At 37.9% G+C, this 21,790-nt stretch overlaps 1 protein-coding gene and 1 long non-coding RNA gene across 14 annotated transcripts in view; one reads left to right on the top strand and one right to left on the bottom strand.

Moving 5' to 3' along the window:
• The window catches only part of LONP2 (lon peptidase 2, peroxisomal), a 163,666-nt gene that overhangs the window by 120,345 nt on the left and 21,531 nt on the right, over nt 1-21,790 (top strand). For 11 of the 12 annotated variants that reach the window (XM_039503745.1, XM_039503742.1, XM_039503743.1 and 8 more), the window contains 4 exons: nt 141-291; nt 1,645-1,771; nt 3,225-3,355; nt 19,167-19,309. In XM_039503745.1, the coding sequence (XP_039359679.1) occupies nt 141-291; nt 1,645-1,771; nt 3,225-3,355; nt 19,167-19,309 (552 nt within the window). Of the gene's footprint in view, nt 1-140; nt 292-1,644; nt 1,772-3,224; nt 3,356-19,166; nt 19,310-20,852; nt 20,942-21,790 lie in introns of all 12 variants that reach the window. The other variant, XM_039503753.1, reaches the window with a different exon arrangement.
• The window catches only part of LOC120384738, a 40,023-nt gene continuing 26,749 nt past the window's right edge, over nt 8,517-21,790 (bottom strand). Inside the window, exons 2-3 of one of the 2 annotated variants that reach the window (XR_005589073.1) lie at nt 16,509-16,699; nt 8,517-11,170 (exon numbers count right to left, since the gene is read on the bottom strand). This is a non-coding gene — a long non-coding RNA (uncharacterized LOC120384738). The remainder of the gene's footprint in view (nt 11,171-16,508; nt 16,700-21,790) is intronic. The other variant, XR_005589074.1, reaches the window with a different exon arrangement.

Below are 21,790 nucleotides of genomic sequence, written 5' to 3'. Positions count from 1 at the left end.
TCTGACACTGACATCCAATGGGAAAGCGTGCTTTCAGTACAAATAGCACATAGGAGATAGCTAAATAAAATCATATATGTGGTGTTTTGTGTTTTTTGAAATGGAGCAATTGCATTATTTTTGTGTTCACTCTTTTTAAGGTCTTGGATCCAGAACAAAATCATAGCTTCACCGATCACTACTTAAATGTAGCCTTTGACCTATCCCAAGTCCTTTTTATAGCCACAGCCAACACTACTTCTACCATCCCACCAGCTCTGTTGGACAGAATGGAGGTCATTCAGGTTCCAGGTAACACTTAAGTGCTTTGACTAAAACTACTGCTTTTTCCCTTTTAAAAAAAAATTTTAAAAAAAGGAAGTGTACTCTTATAAGGCTAGCACCACAGAAAATTAGAATCCGTTGCCAAGACTTTTGTACAGCAACTAATTAATTTGGTTGCCTCCATTTTTGGGTGTCCATCTTGAGACACTGTCAGAGGTCCTGAATTTTAGTGTGAGGGATGTTCAGTGTTTTACTTTTGAAAATCTAGGCCTAAGCATGTGACCTAGTTTGTGACAGATGCAGTACTGTGCAGTCTGTGAAGAACTTTAATGAATGGATTGATGTGTATCTGTCCTATCCTGATGTCAGCTAATAGTTTCTTCACAAGATCTTCAAGAGATAGCTTTTGCTTTGCAGCAGGAAGATTGGAGTTCTATTCCTGTTGAATGGTCACAGCAGGGATCATAATTCTAGCTGGTCACAGATTTGTGGCTGTGTACAGCTAGATACTACATTGAAATGTACACTGATTTACATAGGAAAAGGTCCTCTTGAGTGCCCCCTAATTCTTGTGGGGAGGGGAATCTCTTGGTGGTTTTATTTTTGTTACGTTTTACATTTTGATACTTTTTACATGGCATACAGAACAAATGTTCAAGAGTCTCAGTTTACTTTCTAAGACCTCAATCCACAGATTCATATGTGCATAACTTTACTCATATAAATCCCTGATTTTGTATCTGAAATCTTGTGGGTTTAAATGGATATAATTGTGGTATCCATCTACCAAACTTGAATGTGTAAGAGCTACTTGTAACCAAAAATCAGATAGATGTTTGATTCAGTTATGTTTGTTGTATATAACATATCATTCCATAAACATACTGTGCAAACATAGTTACACCCATAATTGACTGTGCCTGTGAAATTAGAGGATTTTTTCAAAATTATGCCCTGGATGATCATAGTAAATAAATAATTGTTCCCATATTATCAACAGAGTAACTATAGAGTATATGGACAGATGTGAAGTTTCCCCATAACGTACTTCAGAAGCATTTTCTGCTTTCATTGATTGTTCATACCATCTGGCATGTCAGAAACCAAATCTTTGGAGTCTCTCAATCCAAGACCTGATCTAAGCAAAAATCAGCATTTTTACAGGGTATGCGTTGGAAATTTAAAACAACTGTCTAGTTGGGCAGGCAATTCACCTGTTGGAGCTAATGGACTCCTGAGATTATTTGAGAGTGATTTGAATATAATTCAGTAAACGAACTCACTTACTTTGTTCAATTTTCTCAGTTTTACATTTAATTTAGTAATTTAGTAAGAAGTACAGTATAGGTAAGAAGATGAATGAAATGCTTTCTTTTGAAGGATATACACAAGAAGAGAAGATAGAAATTGCACATAGACACTTGATCCCGAAACAGCTAGAACAGCATGGGTTGACTCCTCAGCAGATTCAAATTCCACAAGTAACTACCCTGGACATCATCACCAGGTAAATGTGCTGTTCGCTACTTTTAGGCTCTAGATTACTTTTCTTGTGGTACTTTAATAGAAATTTTTTAATGTGACACCATAAAGCATTTCCACAAGATTGAGGAAGGGATTCCTTTGTAAACTGAATAGTTAATGGCATAGAATATTCTAGTGGTTCTGCTGTCGGAGTCAGAATTCGCCTAATTGTTCTAGCAGATCACCTGCTGCTTTTTGTTTTAATGGAAGATTTATTTATGCCTAGATTGAAAAATCCTTGTCAACTTCACCTGTAAAGAACCACTGTGTTAATCCACTACCTGTTGCATGTTATCAGAAACATGGTTTACCAAAACAAAATAAAAATTTAAACATTAAAAAGTCAAGTACATAATTTTCCACTGTTTTTTAACACCACTGATGCAAGATGCTCCAGATATATATTAAGGTAATAAAATTAACAGTGGAAAGTAATACAGAATAGAACATGTATCCACAAGGGGATTAAGTTAGGGCGTTGCTGTGGGCTACATAACTTTGAATTTCTTGACTTGTTTTGGATATTAAAATTGCACCTGCACTAGGACCAGCAACACAGATGGGATGGGATGGTACAAGGAACCTACCTCCCACCTCAGTTTTACGCATGCCACTTAAGGATGAGGGATGATCACAGTCCCTGTGTTTAGAGGTACGCAAAAACTACACACATACTTCTGGAGCTGAAAATTTTGCGCAAGGGTGGAGTCATGCAGAAGATCACTCCACATTGGCCTGCATAAATGGTAGAGAAGGCAGCAGGCTACACTATCCACTTCACACTTCAGAAAGAGGAGAGAGGCCATGACAGGGACTGGAGAGGTTGATCCTCTCTCCTTCCTCTGAGTGGCAGATCAAAAGAATGCCAAGTAGGAAGTGCAGGGGAAGTCTTGCAGAGGGCAGCAGCCTGGAGCACTGTAGACAGTGGTCAATAACATACATAGTGAGTGCCCTTGCACCCCCCATCTCCACCATTTTCTTTGAAAGGTAAGTTTTCTCTTCTGCCCGAAATTCCAGTTTGAGGGATGTCACAAGTGCTCTTCTCATTTCTTCCCCAGCTGTGTATTCCTTACTTGGGGGAAAATATTTTTCTCCCTGCCTTCCCTGAAACTGCTCCTGGTCTCTTGGATCAAGAGTTGGTCATGGGTCTGCTGTGTGTTCTTCTGCTCTCTTCCACAGTACTGCTGCAGATTTTATGAGTAGGTGTCAGACACGGGTGTTCCTTTCTCCCTTTCCCTGCTCAGATTAGGGATGTCCCAGCATCTTCAGAGAAATCTATAAACTAGAAACAAAGGCAAAGCTACCATTGAAAATGTATCTATAGAGCAATAGGATGGTGGCGGGGGGGGGAGTTGATGTGTTGGTAAGTGAAACAAGCATTGATGATACCCTGCTTATAGACTTAAATCCAGAGTAAGATATTTTCTTTGTGGTAGATACACTAGAGAGGCAGGAGTCCGCTCTTTGGATCGGAAATTTGGAGCTATTTGCAGAGCAGTGGCTGTGAAAGTGGCAGAAGGACACCACAAGGAGACAAAGCCAGATCGCTCTGAAGTGACTGAAGAAGGTTTGTGATCCTTTTCTGTACTTTATCAGAAAGTAGATTCATGGCGGTATGTTTGTTTGAGAAGTGCCTCCAGTACTCGGGGCCTGATTCATCACTGTCTTACTCTAGAGTTTTATATCTCTGTAACTGCATTGTTTTAAAATGCTTTTCAATGGAATAACACCTTTGAAAACTGGAGTGAAATCGTGGTGAATCAGGCCCTGGAACATGTGTTGTAGGGCACAATCCCACCCTGCTAGGAAGATTAACTGGGTAATGAAATAGGCCTTTTTCATCTCCAATATCTGTGATTAAATATGTATATGGTTTTCAGTCACTCAAATCAGGTTGTTAATGTAAACAAACTTACAAATCCCTTTTTGCTCGTCATAGAAAGTAAGCTTTTTAACCAAAGATTGAACTATGGCCTGGTTCTAATTTTTGTGAATTTTTTTCTTTTTTATTGTTCCATCTCTATACCTAGAACACTCTACCAGTTCACAACTGTCTCACAGCTGTTATCTGGTCACCTACTGAAATGTGAGTGTGCGCTGTAGACACTGAGATGTTGAGGGTTTTTTTGTATGCTTCTTTAATGAGACAATACATCTGCCAAAGAAGAATTTTAAGGCTCTTGGTGAGGCTGATAGGTTGAAACAGCGTCCTTCCAACCCTAGGAAATGACACTTCAGTGATCAAGAGTTTGTATTTGAAATTTTGTTGAGTTAGTCTGGAGGAAGTGAAGGATTTTTTCCCCCTCAGAGACAAACTCTTTTAAGTGTGCAAATGAAATTGTTCTGCATTTTGTAAGTACTGGAATTCTTTTTATTTTACCTAGGCATATAGTAGTACTCAATACTGGTCTCTCAGAGCTTTAGTAACTTTGTTCAGCTTTATCAAGTCTATAGTTATTTTCCATTTATACAGAAGATAGTGATTTATTGTTCCTTATAACCCAGTAACCTGCTAACAATCAGTTGAAAAGTTATCGCTGTACTAAAATGCACAGACGTTCAAGGTAGTTAACATCATACTGCTGCAGTAGTATCTTGTTACTGTGTTGGAATAGTAAACGACAAACTTTTAACACAAATTGGGTCTCCTCACTCCACTGTTTCATTTGCATAGCAGAAGTTCACCAAATCCAATTAAACACTGATAATTAAATTTGTTTTACTGGTATGAAATGTTCTGAGTGCTAAGCAGGTGCAGTAGGTTAATGAGCTAGACTTTCACTTGTGGAAGAGCTAATGTCAGCTTTCCATACATCATGAGAGAAATGTGCAGTACTCTAAACTTGTGTCCTAGTAGAGCTCTGCCACATTGTAAAGATATCATATATGGGTCAAATCTTGCGGTCTTGCTTCAGGCAAAACACTGTTATCTGTGGTAGTATTTCCTAAATAAGAACAGCAGGTTTAGCTTAGAAATGTGGTAGTTTTCCAGGTGTTGTACAGCAGGAGTTTTGCATCTCAAGAACAACATCTATAGCTATATATTTTTCTGGTAACCTTGCCCATTATTCATGCCTGGTAGAACTCTTTTTATTTTATTTTTTTTTAAAAAGTGTGAACTGGTCCGTCATGGAAATATAGCATAAAGAATATGAAAATAAATCAGATTTGTGTCAGTAAACTTGGCTTTCCAAGTGATGTGTACAGTCCTTGTCCCAGCATTCTTCTCTGTAGTAAGCCCTGATAATTTTAGAGATGAATATACAAATACTTGATAAGAGAATTGGTGAGAGCTTGAAAACGATTTATGTCTATACATTTGCTTCTCACTACACTATTTTTTGCTAGCATTTTTCTCAGAGTTTGGAAATTAATAATAGCTTGCCATTAGTCATGTACTTATCTACTACCTGACATCTTGCTAAGAGTCCGTTTTTCTCCAAACATCTTTCTTAGCCAACTTTTTGTTTGTCATTTATGATAGCAGATAGACTAATTAGGACCAAAAGCAATAACCACAGATGGAAGTTATACAAGGCACAAGTTGTAGCTGTGGAATAGCTGGGAACCTAAAACAGTCTGTGATTATCATATCTGTGTTATTTGAGAAAGGAAAACAAATCAGTTTTAAAGCATTTCAGTGTTAATATGAACAGTACTATCAATATTTTTTCTGCTATTTTAAAAAATTTCAATGCCTGCCCATCTGCTTTGCTACTGAAAAGAGAGTTTATCTAGACTAGAGTATATTGAGGCTGAGCAATGGAAGAGAGAGAGAGAGCAACCTTTATTTTGGCAAGCCATTTACTCAGATAAAACAGATTACAAGCTTGTCAAGTATTATCAGCAGGGTATTTTGTTTTAATTTCTTTTGGTTCTTAAAACTTCTTTGCTTTTTGGATTCCAGCCCTAAGCGTTTAGTCAAATCATAGTGGTGGAAGTTGTCAGAGAAAATTGCACAGGAGAAACCATTCTGCAGCGAATGCAGGCTCGGGGTAGAAGAGGAGAGAATACTACTCTTAAAGTAGTTGAAACATATGATTAACTCAAACTACTTGAACTTTTACCCAATTTCCAGACTTTTTTTTACTACGAAGTTTTCCATTGGCACTGGTGATGTTGATGCAGCTATTGCCAGCCACTGACATTGTGACAATTTTTCCTCTCAAAATGGACTAGAGGGTGCCCTGTAAAGTCTTCAATATTTTGTTCTGACTGTGTCCTCTCTTTTTGTTTTGTTTAAAATTGTTTTATATTCTTTACTTCAACATCCCTTTGTGAGAGGAAGTACAAATACAGTTTGGTTGTGTCTATGCAGTGGGATAGGATGATGAAGGTTTGAGAGCAGGCATTTTGTGTCTGTGTTGAATGTCATCTTTCGAATAGGGATATGGTAGAAAAGCATTGTAAAAAGTAGACCTTCAGTGGGCTTTACTACATGCCTTGTGGCTTTATTTCTTTGCCACTTTTCTGTTCTCTGGAGCAAGAACTTTTGCTTTCTTCCTAGATTCCTAAGTAGCATAATAGTTTATGCCACACATAATAATAACTTGCTCCTGTATAACAGTTTTCGTCAGTAGATCTCAAAGTTATTTATAGAGGAGGTAAGTACCATTATCCTCATTTTACAAATGGAAAACTGAGGCATGACTTGTGAAATGGTCTAGTGAAATGACTTGTTCAAGGTCGTCTAGCAGGCCAGTGGCCGAGTTGGGAATAGAACTCGGGTATCTTGATTCCTACCCAACTGCTTTATTCACTAAACCACACTGCCCCTCTAATAAAAATGCATCCTCCTTAAAATATCTCCATACAGAAGTAAATATTAAAATCAGGTGCTCATTCATAGGGTTTTAAAGAGTTTTCATGTCTTCTCACCATTTATTTTCGCTTCTGAATTAATATCCCTTGGATAAGAAATACCATTAATAGCCCCCCCATTTTTTTTTTTTATTCAATACTGTGGCAAAAGCATGGTATGTCCTCAGAATCCTCTCATTCTTCAAGTGGTTTCTCATATCGATTCCAATTAGGTGTGTGCACACCGTGTGCACAGGTCATATATTGAACGCTAGTATCGGCAGGGTGATATTGAGCGCCATGGAGGTGCCACTCCAGGACATTCCACAGCTGACCTGACGGGTGCTGCTAGGGGAAAAACTTTCCAACAACTTTGCCCATGGCACGTACATGCCTAATTGGAATAGATATGAGCATCACATCTCGAAGAACAGCAGTTACAAGAAGGTGACTAACCGTTTTTTCTTTGCAGAAGAGAATACATATGCATGCTAATGAACATGCTTATCTTAAATGTGAATTATAAAATGCATTCTGTCTTTTACTGTTAGGATGTAGAATATACTTTAGAGATTGTTTTCTGTTTAGATTGGCTATGGGAGTATTAGTTTCAGTATCTTTATACTTCAAAACATATTGCTTTTTCCATATATGTTTTGTGAGACAAATAATTGTCTATTTTTTAGTGTCCTCCTCTCTACAATAGAAGGACCTTAAGATACACTACACTGTTTAGATTGCCTAGATAGTGCTGAGTACCTTTCAAAGCTCCTAGCAAGCTCCTATTGTGGAAAAACTTTCAGTAACCTTTATGCCAATCATCAAAAACCATGGAGACATTGAACATTATGAATAGTGGAGAACCTAAGAGGTTAAGGGCAAAACATATATAGATATTATATGCCAAGGGTTTTTTCATGCACTATACGTTTTCAGGGGGCCACTCCATATTGAAAATGGAGACTTTTCTGAGACCAGAAAAACAGGAAAAAATCAGCTTAGTAATATGCAGTTCAGTAAGCTTTCAGATTTCTTCCTGTATAAATATACCATTAATTAGAAAGGAACATATAAAGGGACTTTACCAATTATAAAACTCTGTTACATGATATTTCTGTGTAATTTTCCTTTCTATTTTTATCTTATCCAATACTTGTTGTTCGAAAAAAATATTCTTTTTCAACTTACCATTTCCTGTGTTCTTATGAGAATTTCCACAGAAATAATATGTAATGTCAGAAAATTGATTATAGGCCAAATTCACTGCTGGCTTATACTATCAGTGACTTTACCCCATAACTACAGAGTCTACCATCTGCTTCATCTTACACTGAAGGAGAGCTTTCATGTACATACCTTTCTACACTAACAGAGTTAAAATAGAGATACAGGTAATCAGTAGCAAAGTATCTTGTCTACCTTAACTTTGTTCCAGTTCAAAAACTTTTTTGAAGTAGAATATTATCTTGTGTTTACATATGGCATATTTTTTAAATTTCATTGAATTGAAAGATTGTCATATACAACTCACTTTCATGTGTGTAAAAGGAGTCATGTAATTGCTGGATAAATGAAAAACGTTTAATTATTTTTCAAGGCTTTGGTGATGTTTTGGGATCCACCCAGATGAATAAGGGATTCTGTCATCAGTTGCCCCTGTAACTTAAGGGGCCTTTGTGCTGTGCAGCTATGATTCAGTTCCCTGACACCAAAAGCCTTCCCACAAGCAAAAGGTCTAACCCTGGCTCTCGCTAGCCTAGTTACTCTTTGCAGGGTGATACCAACATCCCTTCCAGTACCAGGTCTCACCAAATAGGTCCTCCCTGAGCTTCTACCCCCCAGTTATCAGCTCCCTTTGGCATTCACACTCCATACAGTTTTTATACCAGAGACCTGCTTGGGATAAAAAAAAAAAAAAGTTTATTTAATAGAAAAACCACAGATTCAAAGATGAAATAGTAGAGGGAGAGCAAACATATATCAGTTACATAGAAAATAGACATAACCTCAGGCTTTACAGTTTTTGTAAAGTTGCACCACAGTTACAGTTTTCTATATATGCACACACACCTTCACAACCATAACCTGTGTACATATCTCATAATGACTAGTAAGTTCATTGCATTTACAGGCATTCATAGAAGATTTTACTCAATATATTCTTACAGTTAAATCACACAGTATGCTATCAGTTGGTTTAACTGCTTATTTCTGGGGGGATTAAACCTTCTGTTTTCCCTTGGGGTGTGTAGACCCTGATTATCATAGTTTCTAATGAAACAGTTAAAAGTTAGCTTAATAACATCTTCTTCTTCTTCTTCTTCTTATTCACTCCCTGTGAATTATTTACTGTTAGTTTGCAGAACAAAAAAGGAGTTGTATTAGAAAGTTGAAGTAATCCAGTAAGGGAGTTATTTACAGTGTAAAATTAGTTCTGGACTTGCAACTCCTGCCAGCTAGAAAAGTAATTGCTTCAAAACAGAGTGAAACGCTAGTATTTTTGGTTGACACACTGTTTGGAGCAGACCCAAAAGCATTGAGCTGTGAACGGTTGTCTTTGTGTTTGTGGGGTCTAACATGGCAGCAGGCAAACACAGAATAATGGAAAGGAGTCTAGAAGGCAGGTGGGATTTAAAGTTAATCTTTGCTAATCTAGAGTCATTTACAGAATGGTGCACTCATCTTTAAAATATGGGGTTTATTTTGTACTATTAATGTATTTATTCCCAGCTGTATTTTCTGAAGCATATGTCATCAATTTAAAAAATATATATAATCTGTATTTTTGTTTTGATTTTTCATTTGGGTTCTCAAATGAACATACATTTCCTTAACATCAGTTAAACAAAATAATACAAGCTCTTTTGAGAAGAATATTATATCTGAACATTAGTAGGAACATTGGTAATTGTATAATAAAGTCCTTATTATATTATGTTCGAACTTTTGCGCCTAGCTTGAGTTTGGGCTTTTTGGTATGGTAATGATGCAATCTGATTTTACTTAATTAATTATACTTTTAATGAGTATGCAGTGGACCATCATTACCATTGTCACCTAGCAAATTATTTTAAACTACTAATTGAATTTTCTGTGTCAAAAAAACATACTGTTGCCAGACACTCTTGTAAAATACATCTGTAAGGGGCTACATTTCTGTAGTGGTAGTAAACCTCAACAATAACACATTCAGTGTTAGGAGATGAGACTCCAAGAAAGGGCTAAAAACATGTGGTTTTCTTAATCTTGTTATTAAATGTTTGGGTCACAAACACGGTTGTTTTTGTAGTGAGTATGGGAAACTAGAACACTTGGGCTAACATCCCTTTTCTTGCAAAAAGTGGTGAGGGCTTCTGTTTTATATCCCATCCCAAAAAAACAGCACTGCAAGCAGCACAGGGCCTCCTTAAACACTGTGCTGGGGAGCTGGCTCATTCAGTCTAATGAGAGTAAATCCCAAGGTGGTATAGCTGCAGGCCCTTGTAAGTTTTGAATAAAGTTGCATTGTGGTTAATATACTTAAGGAATCTTAGAAAAATGTAATGCTTGGTTTGCTTCCCAGATCACTTGGGTTTGGTTTCTTTTTTGTTTTTGTTTTTTCCTTATATAGGCCAAGTCGCCCAGATGCTGTCAAAAAAGTTGGTTGTGGGAACAAACTATTTGTCATTTAATGTTTCATTTTGTCAATACTTTCTTGCATGACATCAAAATCAAAAAATGTGTTGGGGTTTTATATAAAGCATGATACCAAGACCAGAATATCCTTAAATGAAAATTATAAAACAAATTGAAATATTTTATTGATTCTGAGCCACTTTCAGCTATCAGATGTTCATGTCCAACTTTTAAAAATATTGTGCAGACCTGAGGCCTGATCCTGCAACCAACCCTTACTCATATGAACATACTCCCATTGAAGTTAATTGAACCATAACCTTTTGAGAAATGTCTAAGGCCGTGGTCCTGCAAGTGTTTACGTGTGTGCTTAACTTTAAGACAGCAGAACTACTCACATGCTTAAAGTTAAGCATATGTGTGTTTGCAAGATGGAATAGTAATTGTGTGAGTTTGAGTATTGGGCCCTTGAAAGGAAAAAAGTAAATTTGTGGAATGACACCTGAATATATACACCGCTACTTAGATATAATGTCACCCAATATAACACAAATTTGGATATAACACGGTAAAGCACTCCGGTGGATCAAAGCAAGTTCAATATAACATGGTTTCACTTATAACACGGTAAGATTTTTTTTTGGCTCCCAAGGACAGCGTTATATCGAGGTAGAGGTGTAGTTCTTAAGCTTTAGAGTAAAATGCTGGAAAAAAGAAAATTATGCATCAGATAACTTAGGCTGTCTGTCAGGTCCAGATGTCACCCACAGAAGATTGCTTTAGAAGGAATAGTTTGTGATCCAAATTCTGTTCTGTTGTTCCATTGAAAATCTGAAATTGTAGCACCACAGGAATTGCTCTGGGTCTGTACTGGTGTAACTGAGAGAAGAATTTAGGCCTTCATCCTTGCAACAGGTGAGCTTAAGAAAAAGTACTTTTCTGGGGTATTCCTGGAAACCCCACTGGACTGAAAAGAGGAGGAGAGAAAAACAATGAATGACAGTACGGGGGCTCAAAGCCTGCACTTGTAAAGAAGAGGAAATGGTGTTTACATATTTGGTTAGTTTGAAGCTTGTTTTTACAGAGTGAGCATTGATTAATGAAGAGAATTAGGTTTTAGAATAATTATATATTTTTATTTTATTTGCACTACAAACTAGTGCCTACAGTCCTCAACTGAAATTGGGGCTCCATGGTGCTAGGCATTGTACATGCATGTATTGTGAGGCAGTCCCTCTCACAAAGAGCTTACATTTTTAAATGGACAAGATAGGCAAAAAGCAAGAGACAAGGCTATGTAGTTGCCCAAGGTCACACAGGATGTCTGTGACACTCTCAGGAATTGAACCCAGGTCTCCTGAGTCTGAGTCAAGTGCTGCAACCCTTTCAGTCCTGTAATACCCACATGATAATTTTACATCAACCGAGAACTTCATTCCACAAGATCATTAATCCAGCACCCTTCATGAGTGCTTAAATTCACCCTATTAATTTGGGACAGAGGGAGGAGTGTGGAAATAAAACAGCTCCGCTAGCTATAGCCAAAAATGCTTTTCTGTGCACGAATTGGTCAGTACAAAAACATCAGCAAACACATATTGAATGAGTTAGGACCACAGGTGGAAAATTGTGGAGCTGTTCACTTTCCTGAACCTAAATTTCTCTTGAGTTTTTCTAATACCCCCTCATCAATTTCTTAAGGATAATTGAATATTTTGGGTAAAGACTAAACTTGTATAATAACTGCATGGCAAGCCAATGATAGCAGTGTTTGTTTTGTTAAATTAATCTCTTGTGCCTTCTCTGTGTACAGTAAAGTACTGTCTGTGGAATGGCATTATGAGACACACTGGTGCTAAACAGCTTTCCCACAACATTCTCCTTAGGTGGAGGAAGATAAGAACCACCACTGTCTTCTAATTCACCCTAACTGCCACCTATAAAGCAGTTCTGTGGATTTCCTTCTTAATTTGGAGGGATGTAGGGAATACCAGGTCTGTGGTCTCTCATACTGTGGGGCTCTTGCAGGTAAAAACTGTAAATTAGTTAAGGAGAAGAGAATGTTGCCTTTTTCCCCTTCTTGCATTTAAGGACAAAAACCCTTTGTTTTTTATGCTGATTTAAAAAAAAAATTCTTGTCCTCCTTTTGTAGCCATGCACTAAAGCAGTGCATGATACATTAAATATTGTTTAAATTTTAATTTAAAGTTTTCTTTGTTTTCCATCTCCCTTCTGGTCAACAGACATAATCAGAATCTCTGTTTGTGAAACAATCTGGTTAGCTGATGTTAACCAAATTTGTTGCGTGGAAACAAGTATTTATCAGAAGACAGACATTATCGGTACAGCACGAGCAAACTGTACAGAACTTCTGCTTATTCACTTTCATTGTATTCCTAAAAAAACAAGCTGCAGTCTTGAAAATTGAACTCCCTGTCAGTCCTTTTATTCCTATGGGACTGTTTAATATTAAATTAAAAGTTACTGTCATCTGTATGCAACAATTTTAAATAAGTTTCTGTGCATTAAAACTCTTAATTGGCTACGTCTAGCACTATATTTCTTAGTTAAGGAGGTATTGTAAAAGGAAGGATTTATAATTTGGGGTCAGATATGACACTTGAGCTGTTCAGAAACATAAACAAATTTTTTTTCCTTTCTTGGCTGGCTTTGGAAGAGCAATTCTAGTTTCATTTGTGAGTATGTCTGAATCTAAAACAGGCTACCTCTTCTGTTTGAGCTTCTTCTAAATTGTTAAAATACTTAAACATTACAATTCTTATTTTTGAAGTAATGTCATGATAATAGAACAGAAAATGTAGTTCCAGCACGAAGTATGAAGTTCCTGTCATGGCTTTGGCACTTCGGTCACATACATCCTTTTATTTTATGTATTTATGTATTTATTTTTATTCCTTTAACTTCAGGCTAAATTTGAACAGACTAGATCAGAGGTCAGCAACCTTTCAGGAGTGGTGTGCCGAGTCTTCATTTATTCACTCTAATTTAAGGCTTCGTGTGCCAATGATACATTTTAACGTTTTTAGAAGGTCTCTTTCTATAATCTATAACTAAGCTATTGTATGTAAAGTAAATAAGGTTTAAAAATGTTTAAGAAGCTTCATTTAAAATTAAATTAAAATGCAGAGCCCCCCCGGACCAGTGGCCAGGACCCGGGCAGTGTGAGTGCCACTGAAAATCAGCTCATGTGCCACCTTCAGCACACGTGCCATAGGTTGCCTATCCCTGGACTAGATTCTATCCCTACCTCTCCTTTTCCCCTCCCAAAACTCCCCACTTAATTATTTTTGAAGATTTGAGTTTATTCTTTCCCACTGAATCTAGTAATTTTCAATAGCTCTTGAATAATTGTTTCTAGACAGTTAGGTGGATCAGTGAGAGAAGACTCAACTATCCAGACCTAAAGAAGAGCTCCGTAGAGCTTAAAAGCTTGTTTCTTTCACCAGCAGAAGTTGGTCTAATAAAAATATGACCTCACATGCCTTGTCGCCTTTCATATCCTGGGGCCAACCTGTCTACAAAAACACTGCAAATAGGTAGAGTGTCATGTAACCTACATCGTGATTTATGGCTGTGCCTTTAGGTGCACGTGCATATGTTTATAATGAATGCAAAACTGATTATTTGGTACTTATTGGATTCCTCATATTCAGCACACACTTATTTGTTAAGACATTGAAGCGAGAAAGTGTGATCTTTGGAGTAAAAAAAAAAGTGTTGGTTATAATTAGGCTTTGGAACATTTAGCTTAAATTTAATAATACATAAGAAAAGGTCGGAGTTGAAGTTAATTGTGTAGAAGATGGGGAGTCTTGAGTGCCTTACGTTATTGTTACAGAATATAGAAGAGGGCTTACTCAATTAGGTTATTTAAGCACAAAGAAAACAGAAGCTTATTTTTTAATAAGGCAGATGGCCTTAGCAATTAACTACTGACTCGTTTACAAAAAGCCTCTGTGTATGCTTCAGTTGTATACAGAGAACTAAGTAGAGTAAAATCAGGCAGAAATACTCATGTGGAAATCGTATATTTGCTTGGGGGTGGAAATCTTTGACTAAAATATCTTGACTTAGGACAAAAACAAGCTGTGCTTGTGCTCCCTGAATATTTAGTCTCTTTTTTAAAAAAAAAATCCAACATTATACATCTGCTAAAAATAATTAACAGCTTGTTCATGTCTTGAAGGCACAGAGTTGATAGCACTAATCTTCCACTGTCATTTCCAGCCAAGTTGCTAGAGAAGCACACAGTGGTTGCTTCTTTGGATATGTCTACACTACAAGGGATGGGTGTGATTCCCAGCTTGTGTACACATGCTCTCACTAGCTTTCATTGAGCTAGCATGAGTATAAATAGTAGTGGAGCTGGGGTTGCATGGACAGTGAGTGTGTACCCACCAGTTTCAGGCAGGTTTATACTCAGCACGGTTAAGCTGTTCTGCCACTGCCTGTGCTACCACAGCACACTACTATTTATCCTTGTGCTAGCTTGATGAGAGCTAGTGTGAGTGTGTAAATGCGAGCTGGGAATCACGCTCCTAGCTCGTAGTTGTAGTTGTAGCCTTAGTTCTGCCTTGCTAAAATTGATGCAGACTCAAACATACGTTGCTTGTGTAGAGAGGCTTAGAGGTCAGAATCATAACATTTGGGCCATGCTTCGGCTGTTGTTACTGCTTCTACTCTTTTCATAGCCATTCTACCCCATTGTGCTTTCCTTTGCATACCATCTCAGTCGAAATCCCAGTCCAACATATGATATAAAGCATGAACCACTGCAGGGTCACCAATCTGAGGAGGTGTCTTGAAGTAATTGATGGTATGTTGAATGTGAAACGTCTGTTGGGATAATCAGACGTTTCTTTGATGTTAACACGTGAACTGAGGTTGGTGTGAATGTTAAATCACCATTAACAAGCGACTTCCTCAATTTTTAGCATTTGCATTGTTTTTCATAAAGGGGTACCTGAGAGTGCTAATAAAAAGGCGGTTATTAATATGCCTTATAAAATGTAGACTTAGTGCCTTATTCTATTCCACACTGATACATGAGTTTCCTTTATGAAAGAGGACAACTCTCAATGCTGAATTAAATAGATTAATTCAGGTATTTGAAAGTGTTGGCCTGGAAAGGACTATTCATAGGTATCTTTGATCAATAGTCATAGAAATTACGAGCCTCCACTAGAGTGGGAGGAAAGTAGATTCCTCACACTGGACGTAAGAACACTCCACTTGAATTGGAGAGGAAAGAAGTTTCAAAGAAAAGAAGGCTATGTGAAGTATCCTTCTCTTGAAGGAGCAGCAGAAGTTTATTTCCTAAAATAGTATGGTGGGGAGAGGGAAGTTTTGGAATCTTTTACATCATGTGGTAATAAGGAATTACCTCTGTAAATAAGTTTTTAGATTTTATTAGCTTGTTCCTAGATTATTTATTCTTCGATCTTTGGGGTAGCACCATCATCATTATGCATATGTGTACAGTGCCTAGCACAATAGGGGCCACAGGGCATCTAGGCACTACCACTATACACACAAATAAAAATGTTCACCAACACTGCCATGGAAACATCTGGATATTTCCAGTGTGTTGCATAATGCTCTAAAGGGAATGATAATCAGTCTTCTGCATCTGGATCTAACTCCACCGGCAACTGAGCCCTTATTTACAGTATCTTTTTCAATACGCTGGCACTTGTGTGTGCCAGGAAACATGGAGGCTGAGCACAAATGGCACTTGCTATGTTTAAATTCTTTGGCTTATTCAGACAGGCAGTAGTGTGTAAAAAAATTATACACACAGAAATAGTCTAAGTTAAGAGCTTTGAAGCTATTTGTCAAAGGTACCAAGACTGAGTCACCTTGTAACCCTCTTGCCTTCAGCAGAGGGAGACTTGCTTATGATTAACTGGGTGTCAGCTGCCTGATGCCACCAGTCTGTTGGCCACCAAAGCACTCTCCTCTGGGCAGTGCCAGCCCTAGTATTGCCTTGCAGGTTAAAAATAGGCACACTGACCCCTTTGAAGCATTGCCTGGTAGCGTCCAGCCCCTTATCCACAGAATTCTTACAGAAATATCAGGTCTGCTGTCGCAGCAGTGTACAGTGATTCAGTTCAGGATCAGCAACTTGTTACCATAGCACTGAGATGTATTTATGTTTATTATCCAAGATTCAAGTGATAATGAATAAGGATAATGGAAACAAAAAGGTTACCAATGAAACAAAATCATAACATGTTCTAGAGATTAAACAGGGTAAACCTCCTGTTTAAAGAAATTTCTCTCACCCCAAATATCTTCTGCAATACTTGCAACCAAGGCTGGTTCAGATCTTATTTTCATGAATGTCAACATGCTGCCCATCTACTTTGTAAGTGCTGGATAAGGGCGTGTCTTCCTTGTCTCCTCCTCATATCCAGCAGAGATACAGGTGAATACATATCCCCTGTCTGACAGGAAACTTGTTTCTTCACTTCTGCTGTGATACAGAAAAATGATACAGAATCATATTTTCAGTATACATACATAACTACTTTTGTAATATTTGTACATACATTTCAGAACAATAAGAATGATCAGTGACCTTCGCTTTCATTTAAAACATTGCATCACATTCTTTGGTGAAACAAAATGTACATACTAGAATCAGGATATCCTTGTAACGCTCTTGCCAGTTGTCACTGAGGAGATCTTTGCATCACAAGTGTGCAAAGAATTATACATTCACAAATAGTCTAGGTTAAGAGAGCTTTGAAGCTATCTATCAGAGGTATTTTATACGGCCACCATTACCATTGTATCTGAGCGGTTCTTAATCTTCACCCATGTGAGGTAGGTAAAAGTACTATTCTCCCCATTTTACATATGTGGAACTCAGGCACAGAGCGACAGAGTGACTTAACTAAGATCACACAGGAAGCCTGCGGATAAAGCAGGGAACTGAAGCCAGGTTGCCTGAATCTCAAGCTAGTACCTAAATCCCTGGATCATCCTCTTTTGTCGCCCTCAGGTATTTTGTTTAAAAGGGAATGTCTACACAAGTGCTACAGTAGCACTGTTGCAGGGTAGACACTGCAGTGATAGAAGGGGTTTTTCTGTTGCTATAGTAAATCCACCCCTTAGAAAGACGGTAGTTAGGTCAACAGAAAAAAATCTTCTGTTAATCTAGCTACATCTAGAGTGGGGATTAGGTCAACCTAAATACGTTGCCCGGGTCTTGAATTTTTTCACAGCCCTGAGTGATGTAATGTAACTAGGTTGACCTAAGTTTTAGGTGTACAGCAGGCCTAAGGGTCAGGCTAGTTGGGTGGCATAGCCCTGTAAGGGTATAAGCAACACACAAATACGTCTATAAGAGCTTATCTGGAAGTGATTTATCTTTGCCTAGGAATTGCATTATGGTAATGTTAGTTTTTGGGACACCTTGGGGAGAGACACCACATCCAACAAAGGAATAGAGGCACTCATTTTAGTAGTACAGTATCCCAATGCAGGGATAACATTTCAAGACAAAGCAACTCCACCAAGTCATGGTCTCATTGAAATCATTTGGAGTTTTTCTTATTGACTTCAGGTTTGCTCAGTGTGAACCGAGCTAGCCACCATACAAACTAGGGAAGTTAATTTTGTGCATACAGTTCTAAGTGGCCTCAAGCAGCCATCTAAGAGCAAATCTGAAGAAATGAGAGTGTTCTTTGAGAGCTTATGGGTTGCAGCAAGAAAGGTGTGTTTTATTAGACTGGGTTGATGCATCCTTTTGAGTGCCTACAATGGGAAATCCAGCATGTCAGGATCTGATGAGCCCCAGTGAGACATGTTCGCATTGCACACAGTGGGCTTTCTTCTTTATACATACTACAAGTAGCAGGCTTCCCATTCTCTGCCACCCCAATTGACAGTCATCAGTGACTGATAGGACACACTGCTTGGAAGATAGGAATGGAATCTGTTGATTGAGGTAGGGGAAGAGGGAAGTAGAGCTACTGAACAGCAAACTTCATTGTCCTTGTTTGATATTACGGGTACAGACAACTCTTTATTTGGGCAGGGGAGGCGCTGGAGTGTTTAAAAGAAGGTATTGAATATCACTTTAATCAGCACTTTTGTACCATAACTATAAAAGTGGATAGATTTCAAGTGAGATAACTAGCTTCTCTTCTGTGCTCAGCGTTTGTTTATTAATGGAATCCCCAAGTCCCCTAGTTGTCTACACCCATGTATTACTAAACCAGATTGAACAAGCAGGATAGTCGTAGTTGATTGCAGGCATATAGCAAAACAATGTCTGATACAGGCATAGTCCAAGTACTGTTGCTTCATTTTATAGAACTTATTCTGAGTGTTGCCAATTAAATATTCAAGTCCTTGGCCCCTTTCAAAAAGATGCAATACTATGCAATGTTGACTATATTTACAAAATACTAGCAAAAGACATAACTATAAGCATGTTATTGCCACATGCAGAGCATGTTATTTCCACATAATGGTACACTAGCTGTGATCAGACCTTACAGATATCATGCATGCATGTATCTGAGGGAGAATATAAACCCCAAAGCAAACTTTGTTCATTTTGTTCTGTGGATGCAATAACTAAATGGCTTACTATTTTAAATAACCTAGTTTTAAGAAATAATTTGTAGGTCAACATTACTCCGTCTCTCCCATCCTCATCTCTGAGTTAACATTATCCCTTCTAAGCTACTAAAATAACTCTGATGTTTAAACATAATTGTAAAATTGGAGAGCACATAATCTTATCTTGAATATTTTCTTATCTGATAAGTGGATATTTTTGAAAGACTTAAATGTTTTAGGTTTGTTTATAAACTTCTTTTAATTATCATGATCTTTTGAGTCTTTATTTTCTTCTGTGGTAATAAAGAATTTTATCTGCATGTTAAAAAATACTATTATAAACCCTAAGTGAGATTTTCTTTTCTTAGACTGCAGAGAGCATGTCGCAGAAGATGCAAAAACAGAATCCATCAGTGACGCACCCGACCTGGCTCTGCCCCCTGAAATGCCGATATTAATTGATTTCCATGCCTTAAAAGATATCCTGGGGCCACCTATGTATGAAATGGAGGTAAGTCTTTCATTTTTCTTTGTCTGGCAGCTTCTTACTTTTCACTTAAAATATTTTTGTCCATAAAGATTAGTAGTTCCATCGCTGGTGACTGATTTTGTTTAGGATGTGGGTTTTTTCTTTTTTAATGTATTTTTGATATAACTGTTTCTCCTCCTTTCATGACCCTTGTCCTTAAGCACCTTTTCATCTGGACTGCATCCAACAAGATTGAATTTCTTTAGATGAAAAAAATAAACAAGTGTACTGTTTGGTAGTGTGTAATAGTCTTATGAGATGACTACATGTTAGCTAAGATCTCTGTAGTTAATAATGTGGTGTTTTTGTGAGAGTTTAGACATTTGTTTTTATTTGTCTTGGGCAAAAAGCCAAAAGCAGAACCCAGGAAACCTGTCTCCTAAACAGAGGCCCTAACACCTAAGCCCGACTCCTAATAAAAATCAGGATAAAACCAGCCACTTCACTTCATACCACTTGCTACCAAAAATTTTGTTTTGCGACTCTACAGCCCCATCTCAACTTTAGTCTCCCATGCCCTGTCACTCAAAGGGCACGCCCCCAGTCGCCCTGTTACCTCCTATCCGCATGTGGTACTTTGTTCTCTGTTATACTACCCAGCTACCATTTCTCAAGGTAGACTCCCTATCTGGAGATTCTCCTTTGGCTACTTGTACTACAGTTATTCTCTGCCTCACCCTGGATCCAGGTTAACTTACTGAGCAGCAAATGGTGGCTGTAGTACTCCATAAATCAGCGTCTAGTACCACAGGAGAGTAAAACAGTTGTTGATGCAGAGAGCCATGTTTGTTTCCTTAATTCTGGAGAAGGGAGAAATGAACCAATAAGGAATAAAAGTGAACCGGAGACTAATGGGATGTAAAATGCTTGCTTCGAGTACCTTGTCCCTGAAGTTCCCTCTCACTGCGATGGGAGGGCCAGACTGTGAAGGGATTGGGAGGAGGAAATGGCAGCTGGGGATGCATAGACTGCGGAGGAAAATGAGTTAATTGTTTGGGATCGAGCTGAGGGGATGCAGAGTGTAAACCTGTCAGGGATGAAGAGATTGGTAGTAATGGAGAAAAAGGGAAATAAGGAGACTGGTAAAGAGGAGGGTACAATGGGATTGATTGTGTGTCAGAAAGGATGATGAAAAAGTGATTGATGGTAGCAGGGAAAGCTGAGAGAATTTGAGGGAAGGGAGGAGGACTCAAAGTGAAATGTTGGGTGGTAATGTAAATTTATATCTGTCTTTGGTGGGATAAGCTCACATTAGCAATTTTGGCCTCTACACTTGCACATTGGGAAGTAGGAAGTACAGAAACTTGCTTGTTAAATCAAAATCATTTGCCTTTCAGCAGTCTCCATCCTTTAATTTCAGTCCCACAGAAACCTCTTTGCCAACCCCAACAATAGAATTTGGGCAGATGACAATTTGAGAGAGAGTTTGATTTAAGATGGTGCCTTTTTAAATCTCTCCCCTAGTGTTGATATGACTGTGTTTAATTGCAAGTGGCCATCAAATTATTTGTAATGTTGTCTACAGCTTTTACAGGAATTGCTTGTGGTGTCTTTCCTTGGAGCCTGTTGCTTCTGGAAACAAGAAATGAGTGAAATACAGGAAGGGTCTTTCAAGTAAAGAATATTTTATATCATCTTCTCAATTATACAGATTTCCTTTGACCACTGAAAATTTGGTCTTAAGGCTAGGATCTGAAGGGATCACATGAGTATTACTTGAATTTTTAATGCTTTAATTGCAGATTTGTCTAAAGCTATTACAGTGACCCACAGATTTATATATTCAAGGGATTCAAAACTGAGGCAAAGCTCTGATCTATACAAATGGTGATCATGGATTGGACAAGTCTACTCTGTTGCTAGTGGAGATTTCATAGCCATAAAAAATTGAGGATAAAACGAAATGATGGCTTTAAATACTGCAGTGTCAACAAGGACTCTCTCTGCATATCCCAACAAAAGTTCACATACACACACAGCTACACACCAGTTTCCCATCAAGAAGAAGACCTTTCAAAATGGTTGCATTTCTTTGTGTTCTTTATTCAGGTTACAGACCAAAAAAAAAAAAAAAAAAAGATCCCAGCATTTTGATTTATGACTTTCAACAGTTCTCTTAGTTATCTCAATTTGGAAACCATTCTAGAAGAGGTTATTCAACTGGGAACAGGAGTGCACCTCTGTGTGGACTGTTTTTGCTAATTTGTCATATTTTCCCAAATATTCTAATTGTTGTAATATTTATCCCTGAAGAACTTCACATGTCAAATTTTTAAACCTCGTTCCTAATTCTACATGTACAAATATGCAAGTGCCACTATTTGCATGTAAACATTTTTGACATACTTGGAAGTCAGGGATCCAAACCAAATGGCATATATAGGAAAAGAGATGAAGCCAGGCAAAGCCTTTAAGCGCCTGGAAATTTCTCTCTCATCTATTACTTGAACTATGTATTACTAG

Source organism: Mauremys reevesii, linkage group 16 (genome assembly GCF_016161935.1).
Source record: "Mauremys reevesii isolate NIE-2019 linkage group 16, ASM1616193v1, whole genome shotgun sequence".
Lineage (NCBI taxonomy): Eukaryota > Metazoa > Chordata > Testudines > Geoemydidae > Mauremys > Mauremys reevesii.
The sequence above is the reverse complement of the archived record's forward strand: the minus strand, read 5'-3'. Positions and strand labels throughout refer to the sequence as shown.